This window comes from Struthio camelus, chromosome 17 (genome assembly GCF_040807025.1).
Source record: "Struthio camelus isolate bStrCam1 chromosome 17, bStrCam1.hap1, whole genome shotgun sequence".
Taxonomy (NCBI): Eukaryota; Metazoa; Chordata; class Aves; order Struthioniformes; family Struthionidae; genus Struthio; species Struthio camelus.
Window position 1 is genome coordinate 19,668,199 of NC_090958.1, and position 23,222 is coordinate 19,691,420.

Genomic DNA, 23,222 nt, shown 5'->3' on the forward strand with positions numbered 1-23,222 from the left:
TACCAGATTGTTTACATTTCCTATAAACTTGAAATAGTAGTCTCAGATAACTTTCAAACTTTTTTTCCTGCAGTGACAAGTTTACTAGATTTTGTCAATGGAAAAATGTAGAACTAAATATTCATGTAAGTACTTACAAGCATATTTATCTTGTCAAAGGCTGATACGGGAAAGAAAACGTTCAATTTTGAATACTGCTTCTTAAAAGGCCTTATTAAGAAGCACAGTGAATGTTGCTGATCTGCTGTTCTATTCTTAGATGTTCAGTTTTAACAGTTCCTTTCTGGACATCCTTTCTGCCTGTCTTGAGTTAATAGCCTTGTGATTTTATGATAGCTGAAAGAAATTGAAGTGCTAGAAGTGCTTCTCTTTAGCAACCCCACACCATCCTCTCTTCTTTTTGCCATTACAGTTCAGATGTTGTCTCCAGTATTCTTAAACTTCGCTTCTGCTTTTGTCCCTACGTACACCTCTCGTGCAGCTTCTTTGTATGTAAAAATAGCCATCCTCTTCTGCAGACTTCATAGTGAATGAGACTGTGTCATTGACTTTGCTAACAACAGTCTCACTTTTGTCTTACTGTTTTTTGTTACTCATTAGTGCTTGCAAGTACATTGAAAAATAAACATTACGGTTCTCCTTTTTCCAAAACAATGAATACTATATGAATCACAATAGCTAAGCTTCTTAATACGTTCGTAGACGTAAAGATTTTTCACAGTGAAGTTTTGTAATATTGAAAAATCAAGTCTATTTTTTGCACTTACAGCTGACCATGAATGATTTTAGTGTACATAGAATAATTGGAAGAGGGGGATTTGGTGAAGTGTATGGCTGCAGAAAAGCGGATACTGGAAAAATGTGAGTATATATATGCACTATATTTTAAAGATAATTGTAAACGCTGAACTATGTAAGAAATCCTTCCAGTAATTCCTTAACAAAATCACTGCAAAGCAGTGTTACATTACTGTTTACTTCATTGGAATTAAATTTTATGCCAAGAGGTTGTGATTTCTGGATCATCTTTAAGTTTCATTTGATATTTGATCCTGTTATGTGCCAGGCAGTGAGGCTCCAATCTAGCAGAACTCTGGAGCACGTCCTTCGTTTAAATGGTCTTGTCCAGATTAATGGAGACTGCATGTGTTTAAAATTAAGTATGTGCTTAAATGATTTTCTGGATCAGAGCCTAACAGTGCAGAACAAGGTTCTTTTGGAAACTGGTGACTCTGTGAGGTGTTATCCCTCATCTGCTGAAGGTTGCTGTTCTCACCATGAGAAGTATCGCATAGCTGGTGCTTCCCCTTCTCCTTGGGGTGAAGTTTTCCAGCTCAATTTGAACTGCCTCCGTTGAGGAGGTAGATGGTAACCTCGCAGAACGGAGGTGCTGAGCAGGTAGGAAAAGAGCCATCATCAGGTAGGCTTAAAAGATGATCTGGAATATATGACCCCAGTGCTTTTCAATTTGTAGGAGCGTGCCTGGGCAGATTCTGAATAGAGCATTCTAGATTTGTGTAAATTAATAAGTTTTTGCCCTCATGAACACACGTTTCGGTGGCACAAGTAGTGATGCTTGCTTCCATTCGGAAGAATGTAGTTCCAGTGTTGAACTTACGTTAAATAGAGCTCTCAGGGGGAACTCAAGATCAACCCCTGCTTGTATTTTGTTTTCTGTTTTCTCCTGGTGTCATCATTCACAAACCTCTCCTAATCAACAGATTTCAAGTTTTAGGCATAGTTGTCCCACTGTGTTGTTTTTTGAACATCTAGGCACTGATTTGCCAAACTGTTCTTGATGGGGTTTTTTTTTTCCATCTTGCTTTTCTCCTAACAATTTTAGTCCAAGGACCATCCTTACGTGTGTCTCTTCTGTATGAGCACAGCCTGTTTGAAGAGCCGAGTCTCTGCAGTTACAGCTGGCTTCACTGGCAATTGTGTGTGCTTATCGTTCTTGATAATAATAAAATTCTGAGCTATTAATAAGTGGAAGACCTCTTAAAGTTACTTTCATTCTCAATATTTTTGCAGTGACCTCAAGAATACATCCTACTACTACTACTAACAATGCTGTCTTTATTCTTGCTTTGATATTTTTGTCCATGTGCAGTTCATTAGTTTGTCCATGTACAAAACCAAACATTTTATTTAGCTTGAGCAACACTAAATAGACTTCTGCCCTGAAGAGGTAGCTCTAAGCTTCCCAGTCATTCTGATGTCTGACTTTTGCCGTGGCAGGAGGTGGATAACCTTGGGACTAGGAGGGCAAGCAAAGGACAGTTTTTCTCAGGTATAAATAGAGTAAAGGGAAGTGAAATGCAGGAAAGCCAAATTTTTCAAACTTGAAGTGAAACTTTAGATTAGGCTCAGTTTCTGGGTAGAGGTTTGGTTTATTTCTTTCTTAATCCAAACCTGTTTACCCATCCCTAATCCAGATCCCGTCCACTCTAGATGGCTGCCTCTGCTGCACTTACTGTCTGCAAGGAGCTTGGGAAGCCGCCCCTCTAAGGTAAATGCCATCGGTGTTGCACTAACCCACAAAAATACACCTGAGGCTTCTTTCACATTACCTCCTTCAAGGACATATAAATAGGGGCAAGAAATGCAATTCAGAAAGCAGTCTAAAGGGAGAGGGATAGAGTGCATTTTTCAGCACATAATTTGATATAAGAATGACTGAGATACTTGATTTCGATCAGCCTTAAATATCCCCAGTCATTCACTTTGATCAGTAACGTCAGCATAAGTAAAGGCTAGCTTGTAAAATGCTATTTATAGTTGTTGTTTACAGACTTCTCGGCAAGAAGCCATGATGTGACTATATTCCTGGTTTTTGGAAACTTATAATTCCATATGTTCACTCTAACTTTTCCCCTGCTCACAGCACATGCACGGCAAGCAATGCCGTTGCTCACGTAGGGAGCGCTAGTGGTGACGTGCAAAGAGAAGGCGACACGAGGCCTTGTTTCTGTGCAGAGCTGCCACGGTGTGCAGTCAGTGTGCACCGATGTCGTGCTGTAACGTAGTGTTTTCCACCGAATATTTTGAAATGAATGGCCCTGTCCTAAAAATCCATGGCTGCCCACGTCTAAAAGTCTCCTGTGGAAGGAAGTAGATGTCATTCTCTGCTGTTGCCTAACAGTAGGCTCACGTCCCCTTTTGAAAAAATATCCGCAGACCATGTTATATCCTACTCTTGTTGATGATCGTTAGGCTAACGTTCTTTTTCAAGCAAAGCTTTATTACTTTGTAAACCTATACCTTTATTATTCCAACTACAGTACTTTACTTAAAAATTTGATGTACAAAATTCCTGTAATCTTTGGCCTCGCCTCTGTGGAGCGGGCAGCCCCTGGCTGTCTGCGAGGAAGGTATCAAAAGCAGTGAGGCACTGATGATTATTCTTGTGGATCTCCTCAAAGGTATTTTGTAATAGCCACTCATTCATTTTGTGTAATACAGAGGGTAGAAGAAGATTAAAAAGCTTTCTTGAGTATATCTGACTGTCTTTTGGGAGTAGAACGCAAACTTCAGGCAAAAATTAAAAAACTTAGTGTGTGCTCAGGGTACTACTTTCCTGGTAGGGTGGAAAGTATTAGAATTAAATGGAATTATAATGGGATCTGTATTAATTCAAACTGCAAATCCTTGCTTAAAGGTATTGAAGAATGGACCTATGGTACATAATTCCCATATCGCTAGGGTATATTTCTGCTGGACTCGGAACTATTTGTTTAAGCATCTTTCTTTGTTGGGAGGCTTCTGCTGAAAATTGTTTTCTGTCTGTGAGATTTTTGGAGGCTTTTTTGTTCAGTCATGTAATGATATTTCTGATATCATGTATAAGTCTTTAAAGAGGCTGCGTAGGGCTACTGTAAGTATACATTGCATTACTGCTTGTAAAAAGTACTGCACATATGAGGAAACTTGCCGATGCTTTTTCTAAATGGTTAATATTTTCAGGTATGCAATGAAATGTTTAGATAAGAAGAGAATCAAGATGAAGCAAGGAGAAACATTAGCCTTAAATGAAAGAATTATGCTGTCTCTTGTCAGTACAGGAGTAAGTATCATTGATTTGTTTTTCTTCATTTGTTTGCATATAATATAAAAATGGTTAGATATGCAACATATTCCATTAATTCAGTTGTGTGATATGCAAAAATACTCCCCCCCCCCCCCCCCCCCCCAACAGGTTCTAGCAATATGTCTAAAGTAAGGATGGAAAAATAAGCTTTTCAGGTTGGGTGATTGTAGAAATTAGCATCTCGGATAAAAAGGCTTGAAGAGGTACCCGTTCCTTAGCCAGTTCTCTTCTTTTTTTTACCATCTGAATTTAAAAAAAATTCCTTTTAAACGTATCTGTATTTGAAACTTTTCAAAAATGTTATTCTGTCTGGAAAAGAAAATTTTATTTTCTGGTATAGTTATGTAACATTCTTGTAGGGTTTTTTCTGAAATAGCATCTTATATTCTTAAAGTTACTGGTTCTTCCACCTCCTCCTATGACCGTGACATTAGCTTATCTAATTTTTCCTTTTTTTTAATGCTTTTAATCTACTTTGACCGAGTAGCTATCAGTATGTACAAAGTGAGCATGTCTAGGTACCATGCAAGTTAGAAGCATCACAGACATGCGTAAAAAGCAACCCAGCTGTCTCGGTTCCACCAGACGGTGTCTTGTTGCGTATAAAAGAGAAGTTCAGTGGTGTCCACAACATGTTACTCTCAGACAGCTTCGAAGCAGACTTTGAGTGCCGGAACCTGCTGGGTACGCTGACCTCATTAAACAAAACTTGAAATTAGCTCTTATCACCATGGTTACATGGGAGGCTGGTAAAAAGGTTAATTTTGCTCATGACTGTTATGGTATTCAAATGAAATGTTGCTTTTGCCACCCAGGGTAAGCACGTCCCCTTATCCCAGCCCAGTTAAAGCGTGGGAAGGAATTGCTCACGGTGTTGTGGTAGACCGTTATTGTAGCAAGCGTGCGGGCACCATCTACCTCTTCTGCAGGAATGCAGCTGGTTTTGCTTGCAAGACTGCAGGGAGTAACTATTGTGCTTTTCTCTCAAAGACGAGAGCCGTTACCTTGTGCAGACTACAGAAATCCGAACTTTGGTTCTGCGTTGTCCAGATGGATTAGTAAATGCTAATTTCTTTTTTTGGAAATTTCATTTGTCATGTATTTAGTGTCATTTTGGCCTTTAAGTGCATGCTCAGCGTCCTTGCTGTCTTCTGTTGATCAGGGGACCCATCAATCATGTGGCTTTGAGATGGGCCGCTTTCCTCCAGCAGATAGTCTGAAACTTGGCACTGTGTTGCTCCCAGGCCTCCTTACAGAGTGAGCTTCCCACGGTGCGGCAGCCCCTTGTCTTCTGAGATGGAGCCGTGTTTCTCTGGGCTTACATATAAGTACAGAATTTCAATTGCTAAGTAATGCCCTTTTATTGACAAACAAAACCATTATGGATCTGAGCACACTTGTTACTTTCTAGCCTCATTGTAGGCATGCGTTTTTGTGCAAATTGACAGAACAATGAAGCTGTTTGCAGTTTGTCCCTCTTTGAGCAGCTCTTGAGCTTCTGCTCTGTTCTGCTCAGATGAGGTGTTTTTTCTCTGTTGTCGGAAATACCCCGGTAAGGTAAATTCTACAACAGAAGTTAGGGAAGCCATGCATCAAGGTTTCACCATAAGGTTTAATTTTTTTCTTATTGGAAAGCCTCTAAGGAAGGAGGCACTTTCAAAGACAAGGCAGTTGGTGTGTTTCTTGTGCCTTTCTTTAGAAACTGTCACACCCCTCCTCTGCCGCAGCCTTTCTCTGGAGAGAGGTAGGCCTGCACTGGTGTTAAAAGTCAATATATTTCCTTTAACACAGAATTGCATCCACATTTAGCTTGAAAATGAAACTGGAAAAATGATGGAAAAATATTCCGTTGTTCTTTTATCTGTGAATTTAGCAGTTGGAACAGTTTAGCAAGAGTTGTATTGGATTTATCAATTAGCCTTTTGAATCAAGTTTTTTTTTTTTTTTTCTTCCAGCAAATATAAGTTCTAGCTTATCCAGAAGTGTCAGGATACGTGAAGGGCAATTGGGTAAAAATTGCAGACGAGGCAAGAAATCAGACAAATTAGTGATAATTGTCTGTTTAATTTGTGATTCTTCGTTCAGTTCTGAACATGAATTGTCATGTCTAATGGTTCAAAAAAAATTCTTTTCAAGGCTGCTAGTGATTGGAGCTAGTGTTCTGATATGGCAGAGCATAGCTAGTTATTTAGCAGCAGATAAAGCAAACCTTTCTTCCCTTGGTTTTTGTTTTGTGTTGTTTTGTTAAGGGCTATCAGCTCATTATGGTGTCGCTTCTGTTAGGTTCTCAGAAGTCTGAAAAAGAGTTTGAAAAAGACAGACTGCCCGTCCCTGCCATTTCCTCCCAGTTTCCTCCTTAATTTTTCTGATGTGAAAAGAGATTTTGTACAAAATGCTAGTAATTCAGGTTGGATGCACCTGTCGTCGCATCATAGTCTGGAGTATTTTGCATATGCAGAATTAAACGGATTTTGAAAATGGTAGAATAAGGTAATTCATTTCAGAGTTGTGACTATGAGCTATCAGAGCTGCGTGGCGCTGGCCTTCCCCGGCAGCAGGACTCACGTGCTAGGCAGAGCAGCAGCGGACCTGGGAGGTTCATCTTGGTACGCTTAGTCATCTAACTGGGAATCCAGCTGTCTTTACAAAACACGTAATAGCAGCTGTGCAGATTACGCAGACGTTTGTGTAATCATTTTTGGTTAACCCACCTAACATTTTGGCGTTCGCAAGTGCTTCTTGAATAGGGAGCTCCCGCATCTGAGTACGTTGGGGTGGCTTTACCGGAGCAGCTTTTTCCCAGCGGCGCTGGGGCTCGGCACCGCTCGGGAGCGGGACCCGGCGGCTCGAAGCCCCGGAGGCGGCCGGGCCGGCGTGGCCGCGCGGGCCCAGGGTGGCTGTGCCTGGCGGGGCCCGGCGCAGGCGCTGGCTTGTGCTGCCACGTGGACAAACCGCTCCCCAGGTGCGTGGATCCCCTTCTGTAGGACACAGACCCCGTCTTCCTGCGTGGGAGAGGTGTTCAGGCTGGAAGCGCCTTTTGAAACTCACAGAAGATAGGATAGCAAGGAAAATATTTTATTTCTGTTAAAAAAATATTTATTTTCTCCAATGCACAATATTTGCCCTATCTCTCAGAACCGGTAACGTTGAAATCAACCAGAAGGTCACTGCTGATGGACTGTACAAAATCAGTCTGCCAAAATGTACGGTTTGAAGATGGTCGTTATTAAATAACAACCTTTCCTAGAGGGTAGCGGGTGGTCGGGCAGCCCGCGCGGGGGCCGGATCAGCAGCCTTGCGGGGCTGTGGCTCCACGCTGCTCTCTCTCCTTGTTTTCTGGTTCTGAGAAAAGTAGACGGTTAAGCCATTCATCTCTTTCAGAAAATTTGCCTAAAGGGAGACTGGATTCAAGTTTCCCCCAGGGGAGGATCAGGTACTACTAGCAAAAGTGGACAAACTGAACAATAAAACATCTGAGATCAGTGGTCAAATGCAGTTTTCGTGTTGGGTTGGTGGGATTTTTTTTCTGTTTTCTGGGAAGAACAGGCACTTTGTTTTCGTATGTGCCAAGATTTGTAGGAGTCTTGAGTTCAAAGGAAAAATGGAATCTACCCCCAGATTTTTGTAGTGACTTCAGGGACCATCTGTTGAAATGGTGGATAAAATCTCCACATTGTAGAAGCATCAACTTCCCCATCTTTCTAAAAAAAGACTTGTCAGGACAGAGCTACTGTTAAGTTAAGGATGGTACGCAGGTGCTTTACACTGTGAACATGGGTTTTGCCTGGTTTTGCTGTCCTTTCTGCAGTCATGCTCTGAAGTTGGATGTTTAGGTATTTACAAGAAAAGTCAGAATCAAAAGGTTTCCGTCTGAAGTCTTTTTTAATACAGCAACATCTTTAAAACATTACACTCCTACAGTTTATGACAGATACTCTCATTTTTCTCCTTCCACATGGTGTATTACTAAAAACTTGGGTTCTACCATTTATTTTGGATTTAATGCAGAATTGTTTAGATGTAATGAACTGCAGGAGCTTAACTAAAACATAGTATTAGAAATATTATTGTCCTGGGAAATTTGCTTTATTGCCTTATCTTTCATTTAAAATATATGTACTTCATTTAAGGTAAATGCGTTTTGTATTTTTTTATTTTGATGCTGGAAAATACTCTCTTTTTGACATACAAGCCACTGCAAAATATGTTACGGAACCATTACAAATCTCTTCTCTCTGTTAAACAATGAAGAGGTAATGATTACATTAGGGAGGTTTACAGTAAAATGAATTGTTCATCACGTTTACGCTTGCAGATTTCTTTTCTTTGAAAAATTGAATTCCATTAAAATCTAGGCACTTTGTGTTCTGGGATGGAAACACTATTTTATTTTTCTGTGTTACGATGTTTAAATTCTAATCCTTCTAGATGATTTGATTGCTCCGAGGTTTTAGGATGCTTGCTTGGGAGATTTTTGAATTATCCAGTTGATTCAGAAAATCAACTTAAATAGTCCTACTGGAGCTTTCGTTCTGAAGTTGAGTGGTAACCATGATGGCTTGCAGTTATTAGCAATACAAAGTTTATAGGGAAAGTAATGTATCTTATTAGATCCCATATTGCCTTGTCTATATATTGCATATAGTCTTGTCTTTGCTTATTTCCAGGACATTCAGCAGCTAGGCATTTATCTCACACATGTTTTTACAGAGCGTTTCAAACGTGTGCCTACGTTCTGTCGCGTTTCCTCGGAACTCGTATTTGCACAATAAACAATCGGAAACCAGTTAGGTGTGAACAGTACTGCAGGATCAGTCCAAGAAATCCGAGAATCATCTATAATTAAAGATGAGCATTTCAAGCTTTATGTATGAGCCTTACTTGATTTTTTTTCCTTATGGAAGGATGAACTGAATTGAACCGACCTGGACTGGCAGTGAATATTATGTGACCATTTCCTTCTATTTCCTATTTTGTTGAAAATCAGTGAGCTGCCAGCCCCAGGACCGGGGAGGGGTCCTGCAGACCTTGCTGCATAGCTGCTGTCATCTTGTCCAAGGTCATCGTGTTTTGCTGTTTCTAAATTGGGAAGGAAACGAGTTCCTGTTGCAGATTCCCAGAGCTTTCACTATCAATACTATAATAATTAAGACATTGTTTAAATTATGTTAGGTCGTATTCTTGCTTCCTGCATGGCATACTGGCTTGTCAGCAATTAAGCTTCTCTTCCTGTCAGCTTCTGAGGTTTTGGTTCAGGCCTTCGCATATCAGTATTTACAGTTCAGGCAAACGTGTTTTGATAGCGCAACCGTTCTTTAAGTTCTTGTTGTGGACTAACAGAACAGCCGGAGTTTCCTGCGGCTCCAGAGCCGGGCTCGGTGGTGCAATAGCCACCTCCTGCTAACGGGCCGCTTGCATCAAGTGCAGGCCGAAGGAAGAGGAGACCTAGCAAAGGTCTGCTGTCTTTCCCTCATGGCTTTCTTTAATATATGTGCGTTATAGATGTATCAGCACAATGAACAGGTGATAAGCATTAAAGAGCTGTTCTCCCAGCTGTATTTTTTTTTTTCTTTACAGCTACTTGTCATAAACATCTCTGTAAATTAAGGTTAACTGTATTAAGAGGCAGAAACATAATCCATCCCGGGGAGTGGCTTCTCCTCAGTGACGTCCTTAAATCTGCAACTGAGCCTCGCTTTATTTCTAGGTTTTGCATCATCCAGCCCTTACTGTTCTTGCTTCCCACGCGTCATATAGGGGATAGGCTTGTGGTTTCCTTTCTGGTGCATATATGTTCCTCCTAAACATCTACTGCAAATGCTGCTAGAGAGCTGAAACGTGGGGTTAAGTGAGCGGCGGAGGATGGCAGAACTCTTGGCTGTCACGTTTGTATAGCTTTGTAAGCAAAGTGCAGCTGAGTGGGCAGTGTGTTATCAGTGTACCTGTGTTAAATGTGTAGACAAGGATAGAAATGCCTTCCCTTTGGCACTGCCTTTGGAATTTCCTATATTACATGACTCAGATTCTTGATCAGTGTTCCAACAGCTGAACGTTTTCCCTGCAATTGGGGAAATCATGCGTATCCTTTACGCTTCATGGGAACAGGATTCTTTTTTCTGAGCTGACACAAAGCTTGCTGTTTTTCTGTATCTTTCACTTAAGTCTAGTACAAACTCAGGTAAATATTTATAGAATATCTTATCTTCTGCAGTTGGAAATCTTTAGAAGATAGTTACGCTACCTGCGTTTAATTTTTTAGTCTTTGATTTCTTGTTTTTTATTTTCAAACTTAAACCTCATAGCAAATTTAAGATCTCTAAACTGTACGTGAAACATCGAGCATGTAGCTTAGTAAAAAGCTTGTTTTAATGAATTATTATGAATATTGGCAAATATCATAGGAAAAATATAACATATGTTTTTAGGTTCTGTAAATAGTACTCTGTTTATCATTTGGTATAAACTGTTTGCTCATTCCCTTCCTAGGACTGTCCTTTTATAGTGTGTATGACCTATGCCTTCCACACCCCAGACAAACTCTGCTTCATTCTGGACCTGATGAATGGTAAGCAAGGCTAGTGAAAGGAAGGTGATGATAGCGTTACAGAAACCATGGCAAGAGGACTTGCTGAGTTCAGGAGCAGAATTGGGGGGGGGGGGGGGGGAACTGAGGCATCCGAAAACGCCCACCTGAGAGCAGGAGAGGGAAATGGACCTAAACAAAGGAATGTTTAGAACGGGCTGAAAAATCTCCATTTCTGTATAACATTAGCATATCAAAATGAAGATGAGAGGGTCTATTAGGCTAGAAGCTTAAGGAAACAACGGTCACGTGGAAAAAAGTATGAGGAGATTGGGTAGTAGAATTTTCAGAAACAAAAGTGAAGGGCTCATATAAAGAGCCTGCAAAGATAGATGAGGGAAGCATTCCTCAAAGGAAAGAACTGATTTCCAGAAGCCTTAGCATAACTCTTCGGAGAAGGCACAGAAAGAGTTTTGGGCAGTGCCGAGAGAGGGATCCTGCAGCTCTGTTGCTGCAGGGGATGCTCAGTGCTTGTGGGACTCTGGCTTGAACCCTGACTGTGGTCCTGCAGTGAGCACCTAAGGATGTTGGAGTACATTTACACATCCCATGTTGCAAAGCGAGAAATTTGACGGAGAAATAGGGCTCAGATCCTGTAAGTAATTGAGACTGGCTTTGATGTTTTGCACGTGAGGAATTCATTAAAATCTAAACAGTAGGTCAAATTCAAATAATTGGTTGATCATTTTAAATTCCTAGCTTGATCAGAAACTGTGTTCCTGGAATATTCACTATTCATTGTGTTGATGGTTTGGATTAGCTGGTAGAGTGACATTGTATTGTGTCTATACTTTGATTTTAAAAGTGTGAAAACATCCCCAGCATGAATATTTGTATATGCTAATTTATTCAGTTCTACAGAAACTTGTATATATGACTGCAGTTTTCTTGCTGTGAAAATCCCTTCCATTAAGACTCAGTTGCTGGTTCGTTCACTGAATACAAACGTGGACGAAGTAAACGTACTTTTTAAGTGGAGTCCCAAATTGTTTTCATCTTTTCTTTATTAACTTCCTCAGATATTTTGTCAGCATGTATACTTGCAGAGCGTACTTGCCCACGGTTGAGTGTGCAAGTACTTGAATCCAACACTGGAATCCCCTCCTGCTCAGTTATTAGAACCTGTAGTTGCTACGCTTCCCCTACCCCACACCTGCCCCTTCCTGTCCCCCCCCCCACTATCTTGCCATCTCTCAATGCAGTAAGATTTTATTCTTCTTTTAATTGTGTCCCAATTCTTCTAATTTTAGGAGGAGATTTGCACTACCACCTCTCCCAGCATGGAGTGTTTTCTGAAAAAGAAATGCGGTTTTATGCTACTGAAATCATCCTGGGCTTAGAACACATGCACAATCGCTTTGTTGTGTACAGAGACTTAAAGGTAATCATTAACATAGGGGCTGCATTTGCATAGATTGTTATTAGATAGCAACAAACAATGCAGAAATACTGATAAATTAAAGGAAGTTCTTATATACACCCAGTATCTTAGCTGAAACCTGTTCTTGGGAAGGATATATAGATTGATTGTTTACCTTTCTGTCTGAATTTCTAGTAATTGTTCAACGTAGTTCTGATTTGTTATTACCCAGTTAAACAGGCCTGGGAGATGCTTCATTGGTTGTTTTACAATAAATCCCGTTCAGTACATTCACTGCATTGAATGTCCTATCCTTGACCATCCTAATGATGTTGTTAATTTAAAGAGTGTACTAGACTTTGAAAACGCTGAGAGGGGAGTGTGTTTGATGGGAGACTGACAGGACGGCAGTAGCCCAAGAGCGTGTTTCACTGGCAGTTGGGAAGTTGAGAACTGTCCTAAGGCAGGAGGACGTGAGGCAGATGACCAACAAAGGGGGAAAAGACTCTGCATGGAGAAAGCGAGCAAGGGGTGTAAGCTGCACATGCAGAGCCCACTGTGAAAGAGCCGCAAGGAGTGGGGACCTGAGGCCAGATTGGTTGGGTTCTTCCGTGTGCCTCAAGTTTCAAGCCTTGTCTGTTTTTCTTTTCTGTTACTTTTCAGATTTTCATTATCTTTGCATGGAATTGAATGGTATCGCTCTGCTAAAATGTTGTAGATATTATCTATAAAGTATCTGTTGTATTGACTTTGAAAGTTGTGATTTTGTTGTTGTTGTTGTGTTTTTTTTTTTAATAAAAGTAGCAAGCCAGAGGGTACTGATGTTTGAGACTGTTACTATGCTTTGGGGATTTGTACCATCAATCAGCTGAAAAATACTGAGCAGTACTCTTTCTCTGTTTACGCACCGCTAGCCTGCAAATATCCTGTTGGATGAACATGGGCATGTAAGAATATCGGATCTTGGGCTGGCCTGTGATTTTTCCAAAAAGAAGCCACACGCTAGCGTGTAAGTATTATGTGAGCCCTGTTGCACGTATAATTATTGCTAAATACATTCTTTACATGGTTGTTAATATTTAACTTTGCCTAAAGAAAAATAATGCTTGTGTGGCATAGACTTTCTCTGTAATAGGGCTCTGGTGGATACACTAATAAGGTTTGTCCGTCTCCCTTTTCTGTTTTCCTGCACAGTTGTAGCAGCTGCTGTGTAGGCATGGCTGGAAGATGACACGTTATTTCAAGATGATTCATTGTTCAGAGAAGATAAGAACTTGACTAAGTTAAAGTTCACGTTTATTTTAATTGTCCTAAATGGATAATTAAATATTCTGAAACTGACTGAAAAATGGGATTTATTGTATCTTTCTTTTTCTGGATTTTTCTGGAACTTCAGGCAAATTGTGTTCTTTTTCTGTCTCTCGACATCAGATTGTAACTGGAACTGAGTTTTGTGTATCGCGTGTGGATTCCATAGCTTATCTGGCATGTTATATTCTTAGGTCCTCATTTGCCCCGATTTAGTCTCAGAATGTATGCAGTAAGGAAAGCTTGAGCCTGTCATATTTTAAAAGATTTGCAATACAGTAGCTTCTGGAAAAAGTTTAAACTTTCAGAATAAGTAGAGGGTAAAAGCAATACATGGTAACTTCATTCCTGTGGGTGGCCAGCGCTCGAGGAGATGTTCTCTCGGCTACTTCTGTTTGTTAAAACTGGTATATAGGCTGAAAGAGATGCGTGTGAAATAGGTGTCAGAGAGCATAAGCCAGGCCTGCTAGCCCTGTGTCTGGGGTTGTGGATAAGAGCAGGTCTTAGTCTCACAGGGCCCAGGGCTGGAGCAGTTTAGCCTAAAAGGTCAGGAGCCCTGGCTGCCTCCTACTGTCTGTCTTTCCCGTAAGCCCGGTGGACAGGATATACCATTTTTCTAGCCCTTGCCTAGTCCACTCTCAGATAGAAGGTTACTTACTGACTTTTCTTCCAGTTCTGTTAAATCTCACTGTACGTGCTACAGTTTGTCTAATTTTTCCTCTTGTTTCTGTTTTAAGGGATTGCATTGCCTCTGTAGATTTATAGGAACAGAAAACGTAAATAAGCACGTGTGGCCAAAGTAAAAGCAAAAGAACAATGTCATTTTAAGAAGATACAGGATTTTTTTACGATGATAACTTTGATCGTAATCAAGGTTTATTGCTTTTCACTTGGCAGAGGTACCCACGGATACATGGCTCCAGAGGTGCTCCAGAAGGGAACGGCGTACGACAGCAGTGCCGACTGGTTCTCTTTGGGCTGCATGCTTTTCAAACTGCTGAGAGGGTGAGTCAAGTCTCGTCACCTGCTTTGTTTGTTAGTTTTTAACATATGCCTGAAACTCATATCACATCTGCACATGAGACAAAAATAAGCTTGTTTTGCTTCCAAAACAAACAATTAAACAAAGCCCGAGCCCTGCTTCCTTTAGTAGGCACACGTACGGGGCAGTGAGGAAGGCTGAAGCTCCCGTCCACTCTTTAGGCATGTTATTTCTCATGACTTCTACTGATAGGCAATCCGCTCATCTTTTGGCAATAGTTCAGTGTTTTAGATGATGTGATGTGATTCATTGCTTAAATGTACTAGCAGCCCTTTTAAATTATAGACTTCATTTTATACTTGGGACCTTTTCTTATGGTGCAAAGACTTTGCTGCATTATTCCCTTTTTAGCATGATACTTGGTCTTTCCTTCCATAGTTTTTGGGTAAATTGTAACGTGTGGATGCTTCCAGTTACAGAATTTGGCCTGTAAACATATTGCTGTGCAAAAGTATAATAACCACAGCTCTGTCAACTGTTATCTCGTCAATAAACTTACAAGCCTATGTAGAATTTACTAAGACTAACAGATTTATCTGAACAGTCAATACATGGTGGTTGGCAAGCGTTTCTTGAAAATAGCTTCCTCAGTGTTACTGGCAAAACAGAAATAATCTTTTAAGCTTTTCAGAGTGTTTCTCTGTGCATATTGGTCATCAGTTAGATTTTCCCGTGTCCTTAGCAGTGAAACTTGGACTTGCGGGAAAGGGAGGTTGCAGACTGCTTCTTCCTGACAGAGGTGTGTGGGGAGGGTAGAAGGCAGAGCGTTATTCGTTGTGGATAGCCTTCCTAGTCTGTTTGGAAGTCGATTGAACAACTGGGATTGCAAAACAAGGTTAGGGCACATAGTGCCCTTTCTTGGTGTTTAATAAATTTAGATGGTCGTAAAATCCTGTCAGTAAGTCTGCAGTCAATCATTTGGCTTTCCTGATCTACTCGGAGCCTCATTGTCAAAGTATCTGAGACCATATTTTAGTAGTTTACTCTTGCCTCTGTACCTATCGTGCTTTCAAACAGAAAAATTAAGTCCTGATCTGTCCATCGGATCTATTCTGCAGAAGCAATTTGAGGATAAATAGGAAATAACTCCAGAGTAGCCGGTCACCAGTAAAACAGGCCAGTACATACTGCCATGTGATAACACAAAATGCATTATAATAGGTAATTAGTGCACTAATAGATAAAAAACACTTTAATTTCGAAAAATAGCGTTCCTTCAAGGTTTTGAAGATGATAGGAAACAGGGAATACATCTTAAATTTAATTTAAAAACCCCACTTCATAATACAAAGTTTCCACTTTATTTTATGCTGCTGTTTAAATATTGCATGGTAAATCTGTAATATTCAAAGGTCTTCTGTAGTTAAAAGAAAAAAATCAAACTCACAGAAACAGAAATATTAAGCAGGAAAGGGATAGAAGATGCAAATTAACCAGATGTCATCAGATACCTTCCTGGTCACTAATCCTGTGGTGTCCATGAGGATGTTATGTTTCCTCTGTGTACTTTAAGATCTTGCTTCATTCTTCCTGTATAGATGAGTGGTAAGTTCTGAAGGATGTTTTCAGTTTCTATGTACAGATCAATGTTTTTACATATTTATTGCAATTGCTGTTGAGAATTCTCTTGTTAGATGGAGCTATTTATTTTAGAGGAGATGTAGATGTAATTGGTAAGGAGCTTGCAGTGCAGTGTTTCAGTACTGGTCCGGGTCATTTAAGAATACACTGACCCACTGCAGGCCTTTGCATGGAGTAACTAGATCAGGTTTCCCTGAGTTTAGATTTCTCTGTGAGGATTGTTATAGGTTGTCTGTAAAGGAGTTGAAAGGCTGCTTTTCTCGGTGTTTGTTTTTCATGTCCACCATATGCAATCATGCTGAAAACGGGAAGGATGTACTTTTTTGCAAAGTGGCACAGCTTTCTGTAATAAGAAAATGAAGTGCTAAGAACTCAAATATTGGTATTTTTAAGGTGTGACTAGCAGTCACAGTGTTTAACTGTATGCTAATGTGAAAAGTCTAATTTTTCATTGTAAATGCTAAGTGTTTCACTACTTGTGTTAATGTTCTGCAGGACAGGATTGATGAGGTGGAAGAAGGGGACTAAAAGGATGCTACACTCTTTCCTGGGGTTGCCACCGCTGAAATAACTTGATATGTTATGGCTTTACATTTATTAGTGCATTTTCTTATTTCTACAGTCACAGTCCTTTCAGACAGCACAAAACCAAAGATAAGCATGAGATCGACCGGATGACGCTCACCGTGGTAAGGATCTTGGTGACAGTTGCAGTCCCATTCTTCTGGCTTACTAAACTGCATTTTCTCTAAAAAGTACATCAACTAATTCATAACCTGCTTTCTGAGAAAGAGCTGTATTTACACATGCAACAGTAATATTTACAAACACTCTGAAAGAAAAGCTACTTTCCTATGTGGTGAAAGCAGATCAAACTACGTTTATAATGTAATGCCTTTTTTGATACCGCTTTTTTTTCACAGAACGTGGAGTTACCAGATTCATTTTCTCCTGAACTAAAGTCCCTTTTGGAAGGGCTTCTGCAGAGGGATGTTAGCAAGAGACTTGGCTGCCAAGGGAGAAGGTAGATGTTGTCATCTCCTTGGTCCTAGGACTTCAAAAACTTCCACTTTTTCTTTTTAAAATGAATGACTTGTTATTTGAGGTAATGGTTTATCATAGAAAAACAAGCGTGATTGTTTCCCAGACCTACAGCACTATTTAGAGTCTTTCCATAGTCTTTTCTTCTGCTGTTTATGTCAATTTTTTTTGAAAAACAAAGCATTTTACTGGTGTTTTGGGCATGTAAATGCTTGACCTTTGAAAGCTTTAAGTTTCTCAAATGTATTTGAAAAGTCCCTTCCTTTTGTTGACTTCACTTAATTTATTTTGCAGTGCACAAGAAGTAAAAGAGCATCCTTTCTTCAAAGGGATTGATTGGCAGCAAGTCTATTTGCAAAAGGTAAAGGATTAAAATAATAACTTTAGCTCCCATGGTAAAGCAGTAAAAATAAAGAAGTCTGGATAAATAGCAGATAGAAAACTTGGGGGTTCCTGTCCCCAGCACAGGTACTCACTTGCACCAGTAAATGGAAGATGGTTGATTAAAAACTGCTCTCTCTTTATTAGTACAAGTCTTCTTCTTCTATAGCACTGAATTCTTTCCTTTTTTTTTTTTTTTTTCCCCCCAACATCAAGTGACTGCATGGTTTCTTCTGCATGACTGTCTATAAACTAGGGTTTCTTCCCTTTAAAAAAAAAGAAAAAAAAAAAAGGAATACCTTTTACTAAAAGAATGGAGACCTTTTTGTACTGAAATTTAATTTCAAGTGCCATACTGTTATACAGTCATGTGTAATGTGTACAAAAATTAGAAGGCCATATGTATCTACAGAATGGATTTAAATAACGTACATTAATTTGTCTGTAACTATGCTACCTTTATTTCCAGTATCCTCCACCATTGATTCCTCCCCGGGGAGAAGTAAATGCAGCAGATGCTTTTGATATTGGGTCCTTTGATGAAGAGGACACTAAAGGCATTAAGGTACACAACTTTAAATGCTAGGTAAAGGATGATATTTTGACTGCTATGCTCAACTTTCACGTGTGCATGCCATTTCTTTGCTTTGGGGGCTACTGAGAAGGATCAATTAAATGCCCAAGGGATTGTTTTTGAGTTTGGAACCTTAATCATAACTAATCTAGAGCATGCTGTTGTGAAATGGTAGCTTGGGCTGGTTTGTTGGTTTGTTTTTTTTGCTTGCCAAGTCTGTATCTCTTGTTTATGTTTTAGACTGACTGAAATCTACCTTCCTATCAAGAGATTTATATGATAAAGCAAATATATCAGATGATCAGGCAACTTTAGGGAAATCTTCAGGTTTTCAAGAATAATTAATGTTTTGCAGTTTTAAAAATTGTAATTAGTTCCTGCCATGTGGGGGCAAAAAACATTTACATTCCTAAAACATTGATTGATTTAAATGCACATTTCAGTACTAATCTTTAAAAAAAAAAATTGCTATTTCTTACATATTTAGGATGGAATCTTTTTGGCTTTGGTAATCACAGTAACATTTTCGTTGTCAGTGCAGTTCTTCACTGGGTTAGCTACATGTACATCCCGGATATCAGTGACAAACAAGTGTAGCAAATGAAGGCAGAATGGGCAGCACAGACCTCCTGCCGTGGTTTAAGGAAAACAATTATTCTTCTCATCCATGTTACAGTTTAACCCTCCTGTTGCTTATTTCAACTACAGAGCATGTAAGCAACATGAATGGTTTTGATGTTGCTAAGGAGCTCATTACACCACCTCCCCACAGGGGAAAATGCGGTGGATAATTTTAGAATCGTCTAAGATTTTGTATAAATTATTTTCAGAAAAGGAGTTTACCTTTCATTCTGTAAATACAATGTTTTGAACAGGTTCCTGTAAGGACTGCAGTGAAACCTTGTACGTTAGTATCTGCAGTACTGTGTGCTGTAAGGACGCTCAGTCGTCTGAGAACCTATTCTGGAGAACGAATACAGGCTCGTGAAAGCTTGGATAAATTGAACTCAGCCTTATTTTAATAGTATTACCTCATGCTCAGAGATAGGTTGGAAAAGTGATATAAGTAGCTTTCAGGTTCTGATACTTCAATCTTGTGAAAACAGCTTAAAGGAAAAAATTCTGGAGTTGAAGCTGCTGGCCCATTCTGTCTTGCGTGCAGCTAGCGTGACATACCCTGCGTCTGTTCTGAATTGTCTTTGGTACTTGGAGGCAATAGGTGAATCAATGATTGTCTTGGGTATATCCCGTTCGTTATTTTTGTCATACCTTTCTTCAATAGATCCAACTTTATTCTTGTTACTAGAGAAATGAGTCAGGAGAGAAAGTAACTGCTCCAAGCTTTATAAGCGAAAACATATTAACTCCTCACTGTGCGTAAAAAAAGGAACTTATCTGTCAGTGTCACCTGCTGTGATTACAGAAGTTGGCATAAAAAAGTTTTACGTGTTCAAAGAGAAATGCAAAGAACCCAAGATGTTCTTTGTCCCAGGAAACTCTGCCGCTTCAGTGTTAGCCTAACCAGATTTCAGTGTCTGCAGTGCTGGAACGCTCTAATTCCGAGGACCGTTTTGCCAGGAGAAGCTAGGTTTGCCTTTCATGTATTTAGGGGGTCATAGATTCTCAGCAAGGCACAGACCCATAAATCATATAGCCAAATTGCCTCTGGGTATTCTTTGTTCAGGCTGCCTGTAAGATTTATTCATAGTCATGAGTCAATGCGGGATGTCACGTACCGCTGCTTTGCTTTACTCTTTGGCTGCGACATCATAGTCCTGTAGAAGGGACTGAGTAATGCCTGAGCTCCGGTTAACCGCAGCGGGAGTGCGCGCTCGCGTGGCGGTAGCTGTCTCAGCTGGTGAGCTGTCAGCTGTGAGCGCCGTGCTCTCAACTCCGCTGCCTCGCGGGAACATATTTATCCTGCTGTGTATCCCAGGACGCCTAGAGGAAACATGTTTTTTGAGGTTGCGAACTAAGAAGACAACAGCCGGCACCCCTGACTGTCGCTGGTTACGGTGTAAATGTCTCACCCTGTGTACGGAGTCCTCGAAAGCCGTTTTCTTAGAATTTCAACAGTCCCCTGGCTCCAGCTCCCATGAACCCAAAGAGCGTGTTCCTGGTGTGGTCTGGCCCTGGTTCGTCGAAAGCGATGAGGATATTTGCTCGGGGCCGAGGCGAGAATACCTGCGCCGCGGGCCGGAGGGACTCTGGCCTGGCCCTGCCGTGCTCTGCTTTGCCCGGGGTCTCCCCGAGCAGCCCCGTCCCTGGTCGGACAGTGCAGTCTAGCGGGCTCGCCGTGTACTTCAGGAGGCAAAATGCGCAATTCGTCTTGCTTCTCTCAAAAATCATGTTTCTCTACTGATTAACCAACGTGGCAGCAATTGAGGAAAGGCTGTGGAGAATTTGAAGTCATCCCCAGATTAAAACCTCTGATAATCTTACAGGGAAAACACTGGTCGCTTTTTGTAGTGCATCAAAGTGCCCGATGGCTAAACCCAAAATATGGCTGTATAACAGCACAAACAGCCCTTACTGGGGATCCAGTAACTCTAGGTACCTTCAGTGCAGTTCAGGTACTGTAGCTAAATGTGGGAGGAGAAGAGAAGCCATCTAACACAGAAATTTTGAGATCTGCAGGATGCATTGGTGAATTTTGAAGGTGAATTTTTAATGGGGTAAAATTAAGCTGGGGAAGCATGGAAAGTTTCTTTGTGTAAAAGATCCCTTTTCATGTTAGAGTACTAGTACCATAATCGCTATTTTTACTTATTTTTTTCATATTGTAGTTTTTCTGCTGAAGAAGTTTTTAACACAGTTTGGCATTCTGTTAACACTGATTATGCAACAAAGTTAAGAATGCAACAGTTAGAAATGTAGCTGTTTACATTTTGAATAATTATTTAAACGTAATGACTGCAGAACAGGATGGGACAATGTTGGGTAAGGCTTTTAAAGCTATTACACCAAGCAATTTTTGAACAGGTGGCCTATTCTCTGTGTATAAATTAATATCTTTGTTTAAGTTAATATCTCTGCTTTCTAATGGTTGCACCTATTTGTTCTGGTAAGATTACGGTTCAATGCATCTTTTAAAACAGTACTGTTATATGGGAAACCATTGACTGTTGTGGTTAAGAGTAGTTGAACTTACTAAAATGTTGTTTTTTTCTGTTGTTTTTTCTATTACAAGTTGCTTGATAGCGACCAGGAATTATACAAGAACTTTCCTCTGGTAATATCGGAGCGCTGGCAGCAAGAAGTAGCAGAAACGGTTTATGATGCAGTAAATGCAGACACAGATAAAATTGAGGCCAGAAAAAGGGCTAAAAATAAGCAGCTCGGCCATGAGGAAGGTAATCTGTCAAATACACTTCTTTTCATCTTTTACTGCTGGATAATAATTCATGTATTTGAAATTCCAAACGACAGACTCTCGTATTACTCTCATTCAGCAGCAATAGAATTCATTTAGTCCGTATCATGTTTCTTAATGTTTTGAAACGTTATATGATGACATAACGTTTTGGAAAATCCATAGCACAGTCTTTAAAGATTATTGTGTACAGCCCTTGATTGCTTTTGTGCATGACACATGCTCAGAAAAGAGTATTCAGGGTTTGATTTCATGGCAAAGAGGACTGGAAAACTTTATGGAAAACTTCCCGTCTTTGCATGAGGATGCCACATAGCAGATTCTGACCTTTGGATAGCACTGTACAACTCTTTTGACAGTAAATCAGATACTTTTTTTAAAGAACCAAGTTCTGTTTGTGGTTACTCCATTGCAGTTTCACTAACTGAGGCAGAATTGGCTCTGTTGCCCGTGGAAGCAGTATTGAAAATCTAGTGGTAGCACCTTGGACCCATTATATTGCAGAGTACATCCTCTCTGAATATCTGCGGAATGCTTGAGGCGGTCCTGTATTTTGCATACTGATGTTTCCTGTTGTTGTAGATTATGCCCTTGGGAAGGACTGCATTATGCACGGATACATGCTGAAATTGGGGAATCCGTTCCTGACTCAGTGGCAGCGTCGTTACTTTTACCTCTTCCCAAACCGACTTGAATGGCGAGGAGAAGGGGAATCACGGGTAAGTGAGGTTGCTTCTTCAGGCCAACAGGCCTGAAAGAGAGGTGGGTGTTGAGGCAGAGCTGAGCTCCCATACTCAAACATCTCTCCCATGAGAATGAGGGAATTCTCCCATGAGAATTTGGCCTGAGTAAATGACCAGTGGAATTGAGTAACTAGTCAAGGTAACCTATCCTGAGTTTTGCTTTAGTTGATGGGAAGTTACATTGCACTGAAGAATCATAAAGTTGACTTGAGAAATCTGTTACTTTTGTTTTGTTTGTGTTTTTAAAGGAATTTGGTAGTTCATGGTGTTGTTTTTCATTTAGGACTTCTGGACTATTTATACAAAAAAACATAAGCTGGTAAGGTAATAAATGCTATAGCATTTTCTTTGAAATAAAATGCTATAGCAACTTTAGTTTAGTCCAGCTGTGATCATGTGCTAGGCGGATCGTTTGTATATTTAGTTATGTAAAGTTTGGGGATTTTCAGAATGTTGTTTTAATGTTGCAGTGTATGGGGAAAGCTTTTCTGCGAACTGTTTTCTATGTTTTCTTCTTTGTAAGTATATAGTGCTCAAGTATTCACTTTCAGCCCTTGGATACGGTTAGGAGGATTGTCCAGTTGTTGTTGTTGTTGTTGTTGTTTTTTGCAGCAGTGATACTTGGAAAATACATACAATTATACACAACTCTCTTGAGGGAAAATAGTGCATATTTTGTTTGCAGACACACCCATTTGTAGATTCCTATTTCATACTGTCATTACTGTCTCTTCTGGCTTATATTTCATTTTTTCTGTTTAACCAACCAAGCCCCTTGCTAAATATCTCTCTTACCTTATAATCTATTTTTAGTTCGTGAATCAGTCTGCAGAAACAAAGAAACGTTTGTGTAATGCTCGTTCACGTTCATAACCTCATTCGTGTGTAGTCCGAAAAAATGAGATATTCGCTTCATTTGATGAGCAGCGGTATTCCTCCCCCCGAATCATATCTCTGCTGTCTGTTTGTTTCTTTGCAAATACTATAGCAAAATCTACTGACAATGGAACAAATAGTATCTGTTGAAGAAACGCAAATTAAAGATAAGAAATGCATCTTACTGAGAATTAAAGGAGGAAAACAGTTTGTCCTGCAGTGTGAGGTGAGATACTTGTTTTTTAGTAATTGCGGATCAGATGTTTTGCATGT

At 40.1% G+C, this 23,222-nt stretch overlaps 1 protein-coding gene across 1 annotated transcript in view; it reads left to right on the forward strand.

Annotated features, from left to right (window-relative positions):
• GRK3 (G protein-coupled receptor kinase 3) overlaps positions 1-23,222 on the forward strand; it is a 79,866-nt gene that overhangs the window by 49,015 nt on the left and 7,629 nt on the right. Inside the window, exons 7-20 of the mRNA XM_068911687.1 lie at positions 74-125; positions 770-861; positions 3,964-4,063; positions 10,574-10,652; positions 11,921-12,051; positions 12,945-13,039; positions 14,236-14,343; positions 16,584-16,650; positions 16,885-16,985; positions 17,297-17,363; positions 17,853-17,948; positions 21,148-21,310; positions 21,913-22,049; positions 23,062-23,175. Coding sequence (XP_068767788.1) covers positions 74-125; positions 770-861; positions 3,964-4,063; positions 10,574-10,652; positions 11,921-12,051; positions 12,945-13,039; positions 14,236-14,343; positions 16,584-16,650; positions 16,885-16,985; positions 17,297-17,363; positions 17,853-17,948; positions 21,148-21,310; positions 21,913-22,049; positions 23,062-23,175 — 1,402 coding nt within the window. The remainder of the gene's footprint in view (positions 1-73; positions 126-769; positions 862-3,963; positions 4,064-10,573; positions 10,653-11,920; positions 12,052-12,944; positions 13,040-14,235; positions 14,344-16,583; positions 16,651-16,884; positions 16,986-17,296; positions 17,364-17,852; positions 17,949-21,147; positions 21,311-21,912; positions 22,050-23,061; positions 23,176-23,222) is intronic.